The 19,805-nt window shown below is 41.1% G+C and overlaps 1 protein-coding gene across 1 annotated transcript in view; it reads right to left on the bottom strand.

Moving 5' to 3' along the window:
- The window catches only part of LOC124789750 (condensin complex subunit 3), a 185,625-nt gene that overhangs the window by 124,940 nt on the left and 40,880 nt on the right, over window positions 1–19,805 (bottom strand). The window contains exons 4-6 of the mRNA XM_047257204.1: window positions 16,232–16,319; window positions 7,374–7,601; window positions 2,673–2,814 (exon numbers count right to left, since the gene is read on the bottom strand). Of these exons, the coding sequence (XP_047113160.1) occupies window positions 2,673–2,814; window positions 7,374–7,601; window positions 16,232–16,319 (458 nt within the window). The remainder of the gene's footprint in view (window positions 1–2,672; window positions 2,815–7,373; window positions 7,602–16,231; window positions 16,320–19,805) is intronic.

Raw genomic sequence — 19,805 nt, 5'->3', positions numbered from 1 at the left:
CACTCTGAATACCACAACAGTTCCAAGACTTTGAAACCACGAATGAATGTTTCTCAATTTGCTCTGTAAGCAGTTTCGTAAAGGTTGTGATTTATACATCACTATGTTACGATTTATAAGTGAACTTCCACTCATCTGACATTATATCTCACATTTCAGTTAAGTTGTTTGTTTCAGTCCACTATATTGTGAAACCTGCAGTTCGTAGTTCAGTTTTTGCTGCTAGGATGGGAAGCAACATGACTTCTGCACAATGAAAGTATGTTTGCTGAAACCAGGTCAGTGGACATTTCAGGATACTGACCATTTTTCAAGAATTTTATTTTATTATACAGCAAATACAGCAGCAAAATTTACCCACAAGAAAATTCTCTTAAGCAAACTACCATATTAGATGGAGACAAAATGGTTTGTTAGTACTAACTCCAAGAGCCAAAATTCTAAACACATCTGATAAACACATGCAATCCATAATGACAGTTGTGGAACTTTTAGTCTGCAGGTAGGATGACTAGGTGATGATATTTTTTCCGGTTGTGTATGGTTGTTCTTTCTCCTGCTGAAAGGTTGGTGTTCTCAGGAAGAGGGGGGGGGGGGGGGGGGGGGGGGGCGGGGGGAGGATGGTGAGGCCAAATTTGAGATAAGAAATTTCTGGAGGGTGACCAGGGGGTGGTTAGGTCAGAGGGGGGGGGGGGGGGGTGGGGGCAAGACCACAGATGGATGATAATATGCACTGGGAGAGGTGGGTTTTGATGTTGGGAATAGGGTGGTGATATTGGTGGCAAAGGAATGTTTTCACTGCAGAGATCAGGGGAAAGAGAATAGGGCTTTGACAAGTCCAACATTGTTAGATTTGGGTGACGCCTTTGAATATAAAAGAACTTCTGTGGGGCTGTGGATTTTGTTCGAAAGGTTAACAAGAGAAAGTCAGATCATTTCAGGTGTGGAGTTGGTGGAAATTTGATAGTGTGTTTTGGGGGATGTGGCAAGTTGAAAAGATCAGCTAGGCACGTTCTGTATCCTATGAGGGTTGATGAGAAGAAACAGTATGAGTTACACAGGGGTACCCACCCCATCATAGGCTGGGACACCTGTGAAAGCAGCCATGTCATACACCAGCTCTGCTGCAATCACTCCTCCGATTTTTATATTTGTGTGACTACCAACCAGCTGATCATGAGAATGAATGGCCATCACCAAACTGTGGACAAGAGCAAAGTAGACCACCCTGTGGCACAACATGCAGCTGAACATAACACGCTTACTTTGATGGCTGCGTCACAACTCGGGCCATCTCGATCCTCCCTTTCACTATCCGCTTTTCTGAACTGTGCAGATAGGAGTTATCCCTGAAACATATTCTCTACTCTCAAAACATCTTGGCCTTAATTTAAGGTAACTTAGTGTCCCCACATCCTCCAACCAATTGTTTTGCCCTCCCCCCCTCCCTTACCCCGCTCCTATCACCTCCAATTCATGTCCCCTTGCCCTCATTGTACACTGCTCTTTTCCAATACGCTCACCAGTCTCTTCCTCTTCCCTTCTCCTCTCCTTTCTGCTGTCCTTTTTCATCCCCCATTTGTCCCCTACAGCCTCCAGTCTCCCAACACTGTGCCTGGCAGTCTTGTGCAGACACCTCTAGTCCTGCACACACTGCCAGACAGCACTGATTCCTCTTCCCCCCCCCCCCCCTCCCTTCCCCACTTCTACCCTGCTATCCCCCCTCCTCCTTCATCCCGCTCCATATTGTTGCTCCTGTTGTGTGTGTTTCAGTTGCATTCTTGTTGGAGCAGACAGAGATAGCGATCATGTGTGTGTGAGATGTTCTTGCTTATGTGAATGTGCATGTATTTTTTCTCTTTTTTTGATAAAGGCTTTGGCCGTAAGCTTAGTGTGTAACACGCTTTTTGTTGCACCTGTGTACTACTCAAATGTAATCTTTTCGGTGAGTAGTAATCTATCCTTTTCATAATTATTTTGAAGAGAAACACAGTTGCTTGTTTGTGGCAATAACTGGAAGTGGGCTGGTGAATATACTGGTGAATATAAGTATGACCATGCAACTGTTTAAGTTTATGAGTGTCGAGATGATCTGAAAACCTATGACTAACAAAGTAATGAAAAAAATTCGAAATGCTATATTCAATGACACCCAAATAAAGGCAACCAAGCTCACTGATGTTGGAATGGTTTTGAAAAATAATAAAACATTTTCTTTTAAATATTGTGTTTTCTGTGTCAGAACAAGAACTTTTTAATGCCACCTGTGCCTGTATTTTTATAATAGGGAAACTGCTTTTCTTGTTTTGAGTATGGCAATGATACAATAATTAATAGAGTACTGAAGTCTGCATATATTTCACCACAAATTCTCAATTGTGATTAACAATACGCTATACTCTCACAGATTTTGTGTGTGTGTGTGTGTGTGTGTGTGTGTGTGTGTAGCATACTGACATCACAACAAGGGTACTTGCATAACAGCTGAAGCTGTAAATTCGAAACACAAATTGAAGTAAAACGTTATTGAAGAGAAAGTACAGCAGTTTTAATATGAAATTAGAGTAGAAGAACTGTTTGATTTTTGAAGTGTTAAAATACTAAAAGGAAGCAGGAGCCTCAGAGATACAGAGAAAAATACAAAGGTTTAAACTAGTGAAACCTGTACTTACTCAAAAAGAACATTAAGTGCAAGGGTACATGTTTCAGTTGAGGTCTCAACATCAAGTACAGTAAGAAATTCAATAAAATTTTTGTTTGTACTTGTAAACCAAGTATTCAGCAGTTCTTTAACCACACAAGCTTTCACTTTATCTGAAAAACAAATTAATAAAACCCATTAATGTTTAAACAAATTCGTAACTGATTAAGAAGTGCACGACACACAAAGGATTGAAAACAGTTTTAAATTATACTTTAATGATAGGAAACAAGTGCTCGTTTAGTAATATACCCATCACACAACACACAAAATCTGCACAATTCCTACTTTTTTGAGAATTTTTAATTTGTATACAACAACTTAAACTCCATCTAAAGAAAACATTTGAAGACCTAAATACACTCATAATTCGTCTATAAGCAATACGCTAACACTGAACTTAAGAAATAAGCAGCATCAATTTCAGCTAAAAAAATCATTGGTTTCAGTTTCAAAAGGGAAAAAAAGCAATAATTCTACATTTGTTGTCATTGTTAATTTTTCACTCCAGTTGCCTGGGTATTGTTTACAAGTGCTCTCCACTTGCGTCAGTTCCTGCACCTATCTCTCCTCAGGACTTTATCCCAGCTGACTCATTTTGTTCCTATATGCTCCTTCACTTGGCCCATCCATCTTTTCATTGTTCTTTCTCCTGGTCTTTTATCAATCACATTTGTGTATAATGATTGTTTTGCTATCCTCCACTCACCGATTTGTTTGATATGTCCAAACAATCTTAAACAGGCTCTTGTCAGTTTCTTTCGAGTTTATTTCCTTATTTCATTTTTTATCCTATCCTTCCTATTCCTCTGGGTTTTGTAAGAACTTCATTTCTGCAGCTTTCAGTTTGTTGTCAAGCTGTATGGTTGTTGTGCAGGTCTGTTGGTCATATCTTAAAGGGACTAGTTCATTCCAGAACAGATTCTAAACTTGATGATAGACCTGGGCTGATTTCAAAAATCAGCCCAGTTACTGATCTCATGCTTTATCCTCTTATTGCTTGAAATGATGCACCCATGATATTTGTACTGTCTACTATTTCTAGCTTTGTACCTTCCAGTCTTATTTTTCCTTTCTTGTTCTGCCTATTGATTTAGCAACTGTTTTTGATTTATTTATTGTTAATTCGCTTTTAGATGTTCATTCCAGGTGACTCTTAGCTGACTGGAACAATCAGAATTTCCTACCTGTTCGCAACTGCCTTCCCACAACCATTTCACTTTCTGAATAGGCCTAGTAGGTACCTTTTTCTTTCTGGGGCTTTCACACATGTTCCTCCTCATGACATTATCAAGTTTTTTCAATCTAAAAAGGTAAGTGTAAAGTCTTGCCCTTCTTCCTGTACTCTTATAGCCAGCATTTTGAGACGTATAGTCATACTGTGTTCTTGGAATCCATACTGCACTTCCTGTGGTTGCAGTCCTATTATTTTCCTTAGCTTTTCCTCAAGTACTTTTTCAAGTATTGAGAAACCAAAACAGAATAAGGTAATTCCTCTTCCCCCCCTCCCCCACCCCCCTTTTTTTTTTTTTTGAGAGAGAGATACAGAGAGAGAGAGAGAGAGAGAGAGAGAGAGAGAGAACTAATCAATTGCAATTTTCCCATCCTTCCATGTTGTAGCTATAACTCTATGAAGCCACTGTATTCCTAGTGGCTCAGCTGCTTCAATCGTGTCTGAATGGACTTCATCAAAATCTGTCTCTTTGCTTTTCTTCAAGAATACTATTCTATTAAATGTGGTTTCTACTGCCTTTAATATTGTTGGATCCTTTTGAGCAGGCTCGTCATTACTACTGAAACTAACCTGTGTGGTTACATCATTGGGGTATTTTCCTGTTCTGCTGTACATGGTTTCAAAATAGGATTTCATGATTTTGCTCATATCTGTCTCTTTCCCAACCATTTTGCCATCTGGTTTTTCTGTTGCTGTTAAGTACTCATTGTATCTTATTATGCTTGGTACAGTAGCATATGAGTAACTTTACTGTCATGTTCTAGTTTGTGTGTGTGAAATCAGTCCTAGCTTACTATTTTTCTTCAACCACAATTCTTTCCACTTTTGGCTTCTGATCTTTGTATTTCTGCTGTAATTTATTTACCCTGGAACTGTTTGCATTTCTTTATCTCTAGCTTTCTGGGCTTCAATCTTTCCTCTTTCACAGCAAATCCACCCTATCGTTCCACGTAACGGTTTCTTTTTATCTTTATTTTGCAGCTGGTATTACCATAAACGTCTACTGGAGTTCCACCAATGCTTGCTTTGAATTTAATTCACTCAACATTTCTTTCTTGTAATGCGCCATATAGTAACTTACTGCCAACTACATGTTCAAATTTTTCTCCGTCTTCACTGAGCGAGCTGGTGCAGCAGTTCGTATTCAGGAGTGTGATGGTTCAAATCCGTGTCTTCAGATAGACAACATCTACCTGATAATATCCCAGACATATTAGTTCAGGATTGAAACGGTCTGCTTAGGATTGGATTAAATGAACAGGTGCATAGTGAATAACAGTTTATAAGGTGTTTTGGTGAACATTTTTCTATAGAACTTTTACATGCAGTAAGGCACTTTCGGATTTTAGAAGCTAACTGACAAGGTGGGGAAAAGTACGAGGGCAGTTCAATAAGTAATGCAACACATTTTTTTTCTCGGCCAATTTTGGTTGAAAAAAAACAGAAATTTCTTGTGGAATATTTTCAAACATTCCCGCTTCGTCTCGTATAGTTTCATTGACTTCCGACAGGTGGCAGCGCTGTACGGATCTGTTAAAATGGCGTCTGTAACGGATGTGCGTTGCAAACAACGGGCAGTGATTGAGTTTCTTTTGGCGGAAAACCAGGGCATCTCAGATATTCATAGGCGCTTGCAGAATGTCTACGGTGATCTGGCAGTGGACAGAAGCACGGTGAGTCGTTGGGCAAAGCGTGTGTCATCATCGCCGCAAGATCAAGCAAGACTGACTGATCTCCCGCGTGCGGGCCGGCCGTGCACAGCTGTGACTCCTGCAATGGCGGAGCGTGCGAACACACTCGTTCAAGATGATCGACGGATCACCATCAAACAACTCAGTGCTCAACTTGACATCTCTGTTGGTAGTGCTGTCACAATTGTTCACCAGTTGGGATATTCAAATGTTTGTTCCCGCTGGGTCCCTCGTTGTCTAACCGAACACCATAAAGTGCAAAGGAGAACCATCTGTGCGGAATTGCTTGCTCGTCATGTGGCTGAGGGTGACAATTTCTTGTCAAAGATTGTTACAGGCGATGAAACATTGGTTCATCACTTTGAACCTGAAACAAAACGGCAATCAATGGAGTGGGCCCACACCCACTCCCCTACCAAGAAAAAGTTTAAAGCCATACCCTCAGCCGGTAAAGTCATGGTTACAGTCTTCTGGGACGCTGAAGGGGTTATTCTGTTCGATGTCCTTCCCCATGGTCAAACGATCAACTCTGAAGTGTACTGTGCTACTCTTCAGAAATTGAAGAAACGACTTCAGCGTGTTCGTAGGCACAAAAATCTGAACGAACTTCTCCTTCTTCATGACAACGCAAGACCTCACACAAGTCTTCGCACCCGAGAGGAGCTCACAAAACTTTAGTGGACTGTTCTTCCTCATGCACCCTACAGCCCCGATCTCGCACCGTCGGATTTCCATATGTTTGGCCCAATGAAGGACGCAATCCGTGGGAGGCACTACGCGGATGATGAAGAACTTATTGATGCAGTACGACGTTAGCTCCGACATCGACCAGTGGAATGGTACCGTGCAGGCATACAGGCCCTCATTTCAAGGTGGCGTAAGGCCGTAGCATTGAATGGAGTTGAAAAATAGTGTTGTGTAGCTAAAAGATTGGGGACTAACCTGGTGTATTTCAATGCTGAATAAAACAACCCCTGTTTCAGAAAAAAAATGTGTTGCATTACTTATTGAACTGCCCTCGTATCAGCTGTGTACTTGTAGGCCACTGTGGGAGCCCTTCAACTTTTCATAAACAGTCTTAACTGACAGTAATGGTAATTGGGATCAAAGAAAAGAAGAAGAAGAAGGTAGGGCCATTTTAACATGATAAATTCTCACTCACACATTAAACTCCACTGCACACTCAATCATGCAATGGGAATCAGAACTGGAACCCAAGAACCAATGGACATTCCCAAGGTTCGCAAGGACGCCCATGGCACCCACGATCAAGCGACAAACATTACAACAATTCAGTGCACTTTTTTGTCTTTCCTTATGTGAATCCACAACAGATTGTTTCTCAAGCAAAATCTCTGAATGACCTAAAATTCCACGATTCTCACCATATCACTCTGTCAACAAACAGTTCCACTTCTCCTATAATCTCTTAGAATTCTGTAGGCTTTCCTGGCTTTTACAGTAAATTCAATTTTTTGAAGAATTCCCAATTTTCCTGGTTTTCCAGGCAAGTCACCACTACGATAACAGAGTTTTAAAAACGACAGTAACATTATTACAAGGTAATCATTACAATATGTAAAACGATGTGGAATCGGGAAGTCTTACCTCCAACGAAACTAATTCAAATCGATCCTCTCACTCAGTGTGTCAGAACATCAATATCCTTCACAAGTACAAATCCAGTGGTCACCTCACTTGGCAAATTCAATTAAATATTGAACAAACAAAATTCCACCTTACTTACCAAAACGGTCACGAAGGCCTTGGTTTAACAGTAGTTCACGCTGACCAATACTAAATGATCGAAGATTTATACGAGACAATGTTTTATAAGCAGCACAACGCACAGTCTCACGTATATCAAGTATTCTTTTAATAATGTGAGGGACTGTGACCTGGTTGAGTGCAATAATTCGAACCACATTTGTCCGTACATCAGCACTTGGATCCCTCCCCATGTGGAACAAGAAGGCTAGAAAAAATAAAGATTAATTTCAAGAATTTGAATGCCACTGAAACACTAACATTTTTATTAATTTACATGACTGGAAAAAATGGTATACTTAAAGAAATAACAGTTGGAAGTAAATCCCAGAGACATTCCAACACAGACAAATTTTAAACATTACAGACTCAAACTGTAAAAGGAATAACTAGTGGGGTGTCAGAAAGACTAACACTATTCTAACAGCTTGATGAACTTCATTTTATCATTTTTAGACAACATCCATGGAAACCTGAGATGAATACAAAATAAAAATTGAAATCGTCTGGGAAAGGCTTAAGCCAAATTACACAAAGAATGCAGCATTACAAGACAGTATACATCCATTTCAAAAGAATGGCATTTTATTGCTGACGAAAGTAATTGATTAAATCTTTTACTCTACTTTCATTTGATACTCTATGAACAGGTATGCACTCTGTTGCTATGCTGTAAAAAATTATGATACTGGTTCAGGTTTTAACATCAATATTCTAATTACCATATACAGGTAAATAGAACTACAAACCAAAGGTTTTCATACACATCTTGTAAGTAACAAAATAAATTTATTAAAAATACCTGATTATGAAGTACAATCCAATATTTTTAGACCTAAATAACTTCATTAGCAATGATTTCCTGGCACGGAATGGACTCCACTTGAATAAGCTGAACTGTGAAAGTTGCAGTAAAGTATATACAAATTTAACAAGGAAAACTCCTGGTAGGAATATCAACAATGTAGGAAAAGAGATTGCTACTTACCATAGAGAAGATACGTCAAGTAGCAGAAAAGATCAATTAAAAGACACTAACCTAAAACTTTCAGCACAGCGTTCATCAGTCACACACACACACACACACACACACACACACACACACACACACAATGCACATTCTGGCCCGAGATGCTGGAGTTCGCAGTTTTGTATGTGCGTGTGTGAGTGTGTGTGGGGGGGGGGGGGGGGTGTCCTTGCCCCCTCCCCCTTTTTTCTGATGAAGGTGGTGGCCGAAAGCTTTATGTAAGTGTCTTAATTGCGCCTGTCTCCCACTTGACGTGTCTTCTTTACAGTAAGTAGCAATCTATATAAACATTGTCATATATACCAATTTGTCTGAAATTATAAAAAATAAGTCTATCAGGTGTTTAGTGAATGGTGCATTACCAGGGGTTCAATTCACCCTGGTGTTCTGTTCTGGTCAGTAAGAAACAGAACCGAATTTGTTCTTCCAGTACATTTGATATTTAAATGCTTGTGCTTTAAAACATTTTTTCTGTACATTCTACATAGCTTAATTTGTTACTTGCCACACTGGTATCCCTGGGATCTTTATGATCTATGTATTTAAAAATTCACAACAGGCACAAAAAATCGGAAATAAGGTTGTTTTCACAGACCTGGAATACATGCTTAATGGATTTTTATTACAATGGAGGTCTTTGCTTATTGTTGAAGTAAGTGAAGTTACAGCAGTGCAAGTCACTATGTTCATACAGCAATATCACCGCCAGTAACATGTCACCAACTGGTTAGTGTGGAAGCTGTTCACATATCTTACATAATTTCCATGATGAAATGATTTCTTTCTGATGAGCAAGTGGAAGCATTAGTAAATGCTTCTCAAAGTGAGGAGAATATTTCTGAAGAAGAAAATCACACCAACTGATAACAGCATTCACCCTACAACTTATTCAGAGGACACTTCAGACATTGACACCTAGCATGGCAATAAGCAAGCAGTGCAAGTGGTGCAGTCAAAAGACGAAAATATCATGTAGAGCTTAGAATCTTTCCACAAACTGGAAGATCATCCAATGCAAACATTACAAATCTGACTCCTAGTCCAACAAAATATGCTATATCCAGAGTAAATGATATAAAATATGTTCAAACTCTTCTTAACAACAATATTCAAAGAATTGTGCTGAAAATGACTGCCAATGAGAATCAAGGAGTTTATGGTGAGAGTTGGAAAAATTACATAAAATTAAACATGGAGCCTATTTTAAACTGCTATAATTACTAGCTGGTAACAATAAATCTTATGATGAATCAAGAAAGAGCCCAGAGGATCCAGAAACATGTAGCCATATTTCCAGCTATAATGGAACAAACTACTCTCTTATATCTCACACGTGTTACCCTTTGATGGCAGGTCTGACCGAGAAGCAAAGAAGAGCAAATAAGTTAGCACGTACAGGAATTCTGTGGGAATAGTGGTGCAAACACTTTCGCAATGGTATAATCCTCACAAACACACAAATAAGTGGAACTAAAATTTAAAATTCTAGGTACTTTTAATAATTTATGAGCGTTGTGTCCTTAATACTAATCGGGTCACTATGACCTGAAAGAGCATCTGTGTACAGCTTTTTTTTAAAGAAAGGACCAAACTTAAAGCAGTCTGAATACTTCAACTAACAAGGAATTCCTTGAGTGCGAGGTCACAAGTTCAATCTTTAGCGAGCTTCATTTGAAAGTGTTGTGTTAACAATTACGACATGAAGATACTAGTTGCTAATGGTTTGCCACATAGGTCAGGAGGGCGATAGAAAAGAGTGTCTGGCAGGTGCAGGTATCAACCTTCTTTGAGATGCATGTGTCACACTTCACAAAATGGACATCGTCAACATTCAAGAAATGCTCAAAACAAACCATTAACTTGCACCATGAACACTGAATGAAAAATGGCACACCACAGTGATCACAAAGGTTCACACCAACAAGATCAAAGACGAACTCCGTGGGGTTACAAACTGTGCAGGACATTGGACGCTCAGCTAGGTATCCCCTCTTAAAGAATGTATACAGAATCATATTGGTGTAACGGGGTGAACAAAATGAACTGAATGTGATAGCCCACAACCGAGGGCGAAACAGTGTCTTAAGTTTATCATTAAATTGGCTATCCCGTAATGTGTAGCAACAAAATATGTTTTATAGGCAACCACCCCGAAGACCCCACTCATGAAGTGTAAGAAAGATATGATGGCGCCAAGCTGTGTCATAGGCCTTGCTAAGGTCGAAAAATACTGCAACCAAATGGTTGCGCTGGTAAAAAGCCTGCCGAACTGTGGATTCCAAGTGAAGTAAATGACCGATCGGAGACCGTCCCTCTCGGAACCCATACTGGCAAGGGGATAATAGATCCCGAGATTCAAGGACCCAATTGAGCCAATGGACTACCATCCGTTCAAGTAACTTGCAAACAACGTTTGTCAGACTAACTGGCCGATAGCTTTCGACAAATAGGGGGTTCTTACCAGGCTTAACGACGGGAACCACAATGCTATCCCTATCCCTCCATTGAGAAGGGAAGTCACCCTGGAGCCAAATACGGTTAAGCACCCGGAGAAGATGATGTCGTTGTGGAGCACTGAGAAGTTGAAGCAACTGGTTATGAATGGAATCTGAGCCAGGTGCCTTATCATGAGAAGAATAAAGTGTGGAAAGAAGTTCCCATTCAGTAAATGGCTCGTTGTAAGATTCTGACTGACAAGGGGTAAAACATAAGGCAGAACCTTTGGCCTGCTGTTTCTGGCGAAGGAAAGCAGCCGGATAAGAGGTTGATGCTGATGCTGTTGCAAAATGGGTCACAAGATGTTCCACGAGAATCAAAGGCCATACACGAGGGCAAGGCCCGAGAGGGTAGACAGCTGAAGGCAACATCGGAGAAAGCGTAGTGTAGCCCATACCTGTGACGTAGGGACAGTAGAACTGAGGGAAGAAATGAAGTGTTCCCAACACACCCATTTGCTCCATTTGATTAAGTAATGGGCCTTGGCGCAAAGGTGTTTCGAGATAACAAGATTGGCACCGGATGGGTGCCTCTTAAGGTGTTGCAAAGCTCGATGGCAATCATGGATGGCAAAGACAATTGCTGTACTCCACCACAGGAGTTTCCAGAGGCGAAATGGCCCAGATGAGCGTGGGATAGCAAGGCTAGCAGCACGGACAATCGCATCAGACATGTCACGTATGACGTCATCAATACAACCCGACAAAGAGGGAGAAAAAACGACCTGTGCAGTATATAGAGGCAAATCAGCGCGTTGGAAAGACCAACGAGGTAACCTGTCCATTGGGGATCGGGAAGGGAGCGAGAGAATCAACGGGAAGTGGGAAGTGGTCACTATCGCAAAGGTAGTCATGTGGCAACCGATGGAATGAAGGGATGAGGGAGGGAGAAGATAGAGAAAGATCAATGGCAGGAAAGGTACCATGACCGGCACTGAAATGGGTAGGGGAGCCATCATTAAGAAGGCACAAGTCGTGGTCTGCGAGAAACTGGTCTATGAGAAGACCCCGGCTAGAAGGAAATACACTGCCCTACAAGGGATGATGAGCATTAAAATCACCGAGGAGGAGGAAGGGAGGAGGAAGTTGCTGAAGAAGGGCAGTTAAGGCATTAGGTGTAAGAGTCCTGTCAGACGGGAGATACAGATTGCAAACTGTGACCCCAGAATCCAGGTGGTGACGGGACCTCCTTGTTCCGGGACTTATGTTTCTTCTTCTTTTCTGTTTGTGATTGAAGAGGGCTGTGCTGCAAAAAGGAGCCAGCTGAAGCAAGGTCTGGAACAGAAAGAGAGCGGGCAACCTGGGGGCCCACAGACTGTGGTTCTCATGGTCATCGTGTGGTTTCTGGAGAATCCTGCAGTCTGGTGAGCAAGGCCAATGGTGCTCTCCACAGTTGACGCAGATGGGAGGCGGGACACATGGAGTATTGGGATGTGAAGGACGTCCACAATCCCGACAGGTGACGCTGAAAGTACAGCGGGAAGAAATATGGCTGAACTTCCAGCACTTAAAGCACCGCATGGGGGGAGGGATATAAGGCTTTAATCACAGCAGTGACCATCACCTTGACCTTATCGGGTAATGTGTCACCCTCGAAGGCCAAGATGAAGGCACCGGTGGCAACTTGATTATCCCTCCGGTGGATGCCCTGGACAAAATGACAACTCGTTGCTCTAAATTGGCACGCAGCTCATCGCCAGACTGCAAAAGAAGGTCCCTGTGAAATATGATACGCTGGACCATATTTAAGCTCTTATGGGGTGTGATGGAAACAGAAACATCCCCCAGTTTGTCACAGGCAATTAGTGTCCATGACTGGGCAGAGGATGCTGTTTTTATCAAGACTGACCCTGATCACATTTTGGACAAGCCCTCCACCTCCACAAACTTGTTCTCTAAATGCTCCACAAAAAACTGAGGTTTCACTGACAAGAAATATTCCCCATCAACTCTCATACGTACGAGGTACCGAGGTGAATAAGCTTTGCTGCCATCCTTAGCCTGGTGTTCCTCCCATGGTGTGGCCAGGGGTGGTGGGTGGGGGGACGATTTGCAGTCCTATTTCTTAGCATTGAAGTTAGACCTTGATCACTTAGAGACTGCTGGTGTTGACCACCAGCAAGAGATTACGTACTATGCTTCATGGCGTGTCATCCACCCTGATGCCACCTACTCCGACCAAGGGCCCTCCCCACGAGTGCCAAAGGCCAACTGGCAGGATGGCCATTGCTGCGAGTCCCGATACCCCAGGGTGACACACATCTACTCCTTGGCATATGAGGGGAGGTCAAGGCGCAGGCATCAGCAGAGCGATCCCTGTGTGGTCAGGGAGCTACAACCAACACGGTACATGGCAGCCCCACCGCAACGGACTGTCTACCGTGCTGGATATCAGGCACAAATGACCTAAGAAGTCCATTTTCGTCGACAGCGCTGAAAGCGATAATGCACATAGGATGGAGGAAAACGCACCCTGGAGGGTGACCTCACCCAACAGCTGGAGAATGAGTGGAAGTGCAGATCCATGTCGACGAAGGATGTGAGAGGTCGCAGCACATGGGGCACCGTGTAAGGCACCCTTCCCAAATTGGCTCGCTCTTCAGGAAAATTTTGAAAAATGGAGGTCAAACCCTACAGGGGACCATAACAAAGGCCGAAACATGTGAGACTTCTTTTAGTCGCCTCTTACAACAGGCAGGAATACCTCGGGCCTATTCAAACCCGTGGACCCACAGGGTGACAGGGGTGGGGTGGGATGGGGTGGGGGGGGGGGGGCCTCCAAGAACCCGCTACAAAAGAGTGCTCCCCCCCCCCCCCCCCCCAATCACCCAGACCCACCCCAGACTGGGAAAACTGGACAACATTCTTCGTCGGGGCCTTGATTATCTATCATCATGCTCTGAAACCCTCCTGAAGTGGTGTTTCATTGCTCACCTAACCCCCGAAACAGCCCATTCTATACCTATGCCACTCCCAACCCCAACCCCTTTCCATAGGGCCCAGGTGTAAGATCTGCCCAATCCAGCCCACCTAGCAGATTTATTTTGTCCCCATCAATGCATAGCTTTTTATACTGGTATGACCATCAACCAGCTGTCCACCAGAATGAATTAATGGCCACCGCCAAACTGGCCAAGGGCAAAATAGACTACTCTGCAGTACAGTGAGCAGCTGGAAATAACATGCTTGATTTCAGTGGCTGCTTCACTACCCAAGCTATCAGGATCCTCTCCTTCTCCACTGGCTTTTTTTTAACTGCGCAGATGGAAGTTATCCTTACAACACTGCAGATGGGAAGTTATCCTTACAACACTGCAGATGGGAGGCATCCTCACAATATATTCTCCACTTCCGGAACTATCCCAGCCTCAACTTACGGTAACACCAGGCAGCTCTCGTCTCTCCCACCCACACCCTGCTATGCCTCCCCTTCGTCACCCCAGTCCAGATTTTTATTCACATGACACTTGCTTTCCGAATGGAGCTGCTGGTGGTAGCAGTTGCATGCATGAGGTGTTCTAGCTGTTTGTGTGTGTGTGTGTGTGTGGAGGGGAGTGGGGGGGTGGGCAAGGATGCATATCTTGCTCACTTTCCAGTCGTACAAAATAGGTGTGTTGATAAGAGATTCCTATCATACGACACACGTACTGTTACTAATGCCATGCATGACACCAGACATGTTTTCCAGCGGAGGATTCAGGTCACTTGTCACCAAACATTTGCAATTCCCATTCAAAAGCTATTTTCTTTTGGCTGCTAAAAGAGTAATTGTGCAAAATCAACTGACAAAGATCCCGGCCTTTCACCTCGCTGTCGCAAACAGACCTTACACCACAACACAGATAAATTTGAATAAATCAAACAGCGAATGATGGAAGAGGGGGAAGGAGGGGGGGAGATAAAAAAAAAATTGGCGCGAGGGAGGTTAGAACATAGCTCGCCTGCTTGGCAGTCCAAGACCATAACCATAACCACTTTACCATGGTGGCATTTCTCTTCCCAGCTTCTCTATACTGCACTTCTTGTTCTTGGACCATTCACTGTTTATATTTTGCCTTACAGTCCAGTACACCTTCTTCCTGTTTTTCAAGCTTAATCTGATTCAGTTCAAGATGGGCTGACCACTGGGCCCTCTTACCACTAAATCTGAGGGGGGTGCAGTGGAGAGCTTCCCTTTTAAGCGGTTATGTTAACAGCCAAAACAACAGATACTGGAGCTTAGAAAATCCTAATGTTTTCTACAAGACCCCATTATAGTCACAGAAAATTAGAATTTGGTGTACAATTGCATGCAACAGGCCCAATTTTTTTCTCAAAAACAATAACAACTGAACGTCACCAAGACACCACTATGCAATTTGTAGCAATGTTAGAAACTAATAAAAGACACTGCTTGCTGAAGCGCAATGGTGCAATAGCACACACAGTGAATAGCACATGTTACACAAGTTCTTTTGGGAACACATCATTTCATGTGACCTGTGGCCACCTAGACCCCCTCCCGCAACTTTTTCCTTTAAGACACCTGATAGGTAATACCTATAAGAATAATTCTTACACAATCAACCAACTGAAGTGCAACACTGAAGACGAAATATACCACACAAGTGTACTGCCCAACCAAAAAGTAGCAGCTAACACGGAGAAACATGTTTAAGCATATGTTGCAGCACATGGAGGACATTCCCAGCATCTACTATGAGAAAATGTATAATGTGAATGTATACTTTACAAGTACATTAATAAAAATCGGAATTTTTTTGAATTTCAGATTGTGTAACTTCTGGCTCACCTTGTACTTGGGGATATAATGAGATAGTTTTACAATGCCTTAACTCATCACCATGATATGACCAATGGATCAATATTGTCAGGATAAGCCGTAGAGTCACCACTGGCTCCTGTACTGATCTAACACCCACCTAAACTAGCATGAACTAAACTTGTCATTAAACTGGAACCAACAAATATATGCAGTTGCTTCCACTTTGTGTGTGTTCTTGTCCCCTCCACGAAAAATTAAAATACCCGCTCAAAATACAAATCTTTTCCCACATAAAAACAAAACTTTTTACACAACTATCAAAAATAATTTTGGCAGATTTTCATTAAAATATATATTTTTCCTACAATCTTATAATCAAAAATGAGAGAGACAATTTGTCCACAAACACTATAAAAACATCCACTGGCCATTACAGAAAAAACGTATCCTGAACAGCAACAATACTTAGAGAATAAACTTTAATTTGATTTGGATGTTATCACATTTTTCTCATTTTAAAATTTCTATTTTTTTCTTTACATGGAACTTACCTCTTATTATTGGACAGTCTTGATCTTCAGGTTCCTGGAGGCGATAAAGTGCTTTAACTGCTTCTGCTCTCACTGATGATACTTTATCCTATGTAATATCAAGCAAGAAGTAATGCAACATAAGAATGTAATTTAACTAGCCAAACAGTGAAAAAATTATTACTGTTAACACATGAATAAAACTGTCAGTTTTTTAATGTGTAATTTACAAATACTGAACTTCAGTGTATAAAGTGAATGCATATTATCATAAAATAGAACAATGTAGATTTGCTCTTACTGCATTACTTTATTAATACATTTTTACAGAGAAAGATAACCCTTGTCTCTAGTGGAGGAACCCTTCCATCACTTTTGATTTATGCCTGCTGTTCTTATTTGTCAAATCTGATTTTAAAAAAATGTGAACGAGTAACAAAACCTGTTACAAACTATCAGTAACCTCCAAAACAAGTATGTCACTGATTCCTCATTGCACAGTTAATTGCACCCTTCATAATCCAGTCATTTCACAAAAATGGAAATAGACCATACATTGGACGCAAGTACATTAAGCTGATGAAACGTGCATTTCAAAAACAGCGTTTGAACAAGAAACCACATTCTGTCCATTCTCACATGTCATTATTGAGCTACCTGTCAGATTTTAATGTAGATTTTTTAAAAGAAATGGATAGGAAAAGAAAGAGCTAGAATCATTGTTTGGTTGTTTCAATCTAGTATCTGTAGTGAATTTTCCAACTCGTGTGCAGCAGGATAGGAGGTCACTTATCAATAACATTTTCATTTTAATAGACAGTGCTCAGGCAGAAACAATGTGTATCCAGTTGTTAATGGGCTATCTGATCATGATGCACAGTTAATGAAAATAACACACACAGCACCTTACAGGCTCCAGGCAGGTTCATACAAGGCAGGGAGGCTTATTAATGCGAACAGGATACAGAGTTTTAAGAGCAGCCTAGAAGAGGCAGAATGGGATGAATTATACACAGAAAATTATGCTGATGCCAAATTCAATTTATTACACTGCAAATTTGTCTCAATATTTGAGAGTTGCTTTCCTGAAAGGTTATCCAAAAAAGCCATGGATTACTAAAGGAATTAAGATATTGTGAAAGAGGAAGAGGGAAATATATGCACAGGCCAGAATAAGTCAGGATCCGGCATTACTTGCTTACTACAAAACATACTGTAATATTTTAAGGAATGTCATTAAGAAGTCAAGAAGCTTGTGTGTTCTGACAGAACTTAATAATGCAGATAATAAGATTAAAACCATATGGAATATTGTCAAACGAGAGACGGGGCAGATTAACAGTGCACAGCATACCTTAGCAATAAAGCTAAATAATGATGATGTGAGTGATAATTCACAAGTTGCAAGTATTTTTAACAATCACTTTCTGAATGTAGCAGCACAAATAGGGTTACAGGGTTCAGTTGAAGACGCAAAAAAATATTTTAAAAATGTCATACCCCAGAACTTTAGGCCTTTAGAAATAGCACCAACATCCCCCACTGAAATTAAGGGAATTAAAAATATACTGAAAAACAAGAGCTCATGTGATGTTGATCGAGTCTCTAACAGAATTTTGAAGTGTTGTTCTAATTTAATAAGTGGAGTCCTTAGCGATATATGTAATGCTTCTCTAGTATAGCGAATTTTTCCAGACAGATTGAAATACGCAATTGTCAAACCTCTTCATAAGAAAGGGGACACGAGTGACTTAAATAATTATAGACCAATCTCATTGCTAACTTCATTTTCTAAAATATTCAAAAAAGTTATGTATTCAAGAGTAGTCTCACACTGAAGTGAAAATAATTTACTCAGCATGTCACAGTTTGGATTCCGGAAGGGTTACTTGACTGAGAACGCTATCTACACATTTACCCATCAAATAGTAAAAACCCTAAATAACAAATTATCGCCAGTTGGTATTTTTGTGATCTTTCCAAGGCATATGACTGTGTGGATGATGTCACACTCTTAGAAAAACTCAGGTTTTATGGAACTGAGGGTTATACACACAGCTGGTTTGAATCACACTTAACGAACAGAAAGCAAAAAGTAGTGCTGAATAACACAAATAATGTTGGAGGGTGGTAAATTTTAGTGAATGGGGAGTTGTCACAAAGGGAGTCCCACTGGGTTAAATTTTAGGTCCTCTGCTGTTCCTTATTCATGTGAATGACCTCTCACTTAACGTTCAGAAAGCAGAACCAGTACTTTTTGCAGATGAGACGAGTGTTATAATAAATCCCATTCCAGAAAAAGCAGGTGAGATATTGTTAAGGATGTCTTTCAAAGAATTATTAAGTGGTTCTCAGAAAATAGACTCTCCCTTAAGTTTGAAGAAACTCACTATATCCAGTTCTGTACACCGAACAGAGTCATACTGACAATTGATGTAGCATATGAACAAGGCTCAGTTAACAGGGTAGATTCCTCCAAATTTCTGGGTGTTCACATTGATGGCAACTGGAAGGAGCATATTACTGAGCTTATCGAACAATCAAGTTCAGCTCCTTTCGCTCTTCGTATAATCGCTAGTCTTGGTAATAAACAAATCAGCCTCCTAACGTACTTTGCATATTTCCACTCAATAGTGTCTTAAGGAATAGTTTTCTGGGTTAACTCACCACTTAGACATAAAGTATTGATTGCACAAAAGAGAGCAGTGAGAAAATTAGTGGTGTTCACCCAAGCACGTCATGCAGGCACCTATTCAAGGAGTTAGGTATTTTAAGTGCACCATCAGAATACATATATTCACTAATGAAATTCGTTATAAATAATCCATCTCAATTCACGAACAGTGATGTTCATACGTACAACAATAGAGGAAAAAATGACCTTTCCTATAAGTTATTGAAGATGTCAGTTGCTCAAAAAGGGGTGTATTAGTCAGCAACAAAATACTTTGACCATTGGCCTAACAACAAAGTGTCTGGCAGGTGTTGTTGTTGTTGTGGTCTTAAGTCCTGAGACTGGTTTGATGCAGCTCTCCATGCTACTCTATCCTGTGCAAGCTTCTTCATCTCCCAGTACCTACTGCAACCTACATCCTTCTGAATCCAATTAGTGTATTCATCTCTTGGTCTCCCTCTACAATTTTTACCCTCCGCACTGCCCTCCAATGCTAAATTTCTGATCCCTTGATGCCTAAGAACATGTCCTACCAACCGGTCCCTTCTTCTTGTCAAGTTGTGACACAAACTCCTCTTCTTCCCAATTCTATTCAATACCTCCTCATTAGTTATGTGATCTACCCACCTTATCTTCAGCATTCTTCTGTAGCACCACATTTCGAAAGCTTCTATTCTCTTCTTGTCCAAGCTATTTATCGACCATGTTTCACTTCCATACATGGCTACACTCCATACAAATAGTTTCAGAAACGGCTTTCTGACACTTAAATCTATATTCGATGTTAACAAATTTCTCTTCTTCAGGAACGCTTTCCTTGCCATTGCCAGTCTACATTTTATATCCTCTCTACTTCGACCATCGTCAGTTATTTTGCTCCCCAAATAGCAAAACTCCTTTGCTACTTTAAGTGTCTCATTT

This window comes from Schistocerca piceifrons, chromosome 3, assembly GCF_021461385.2.
Source record: "Schistocerca piceifrons isolate TAMUIC-IGC-003096 chromosome 3, iqSchPice1.1, whole genome shotgun sequence".
Classification (NCBI taxonomy): Eukaryota; Metazoa; Arthropoda; class Insecta; order Orthoptera; family Acrididae; genus Schistocerca; species Schistocerca piceifrons.
The sequence above is the reverse complement of the archived record's forward strand: the minus strand, read 5'-3'. Positions and strand labels throughout refer to the sequence as shown.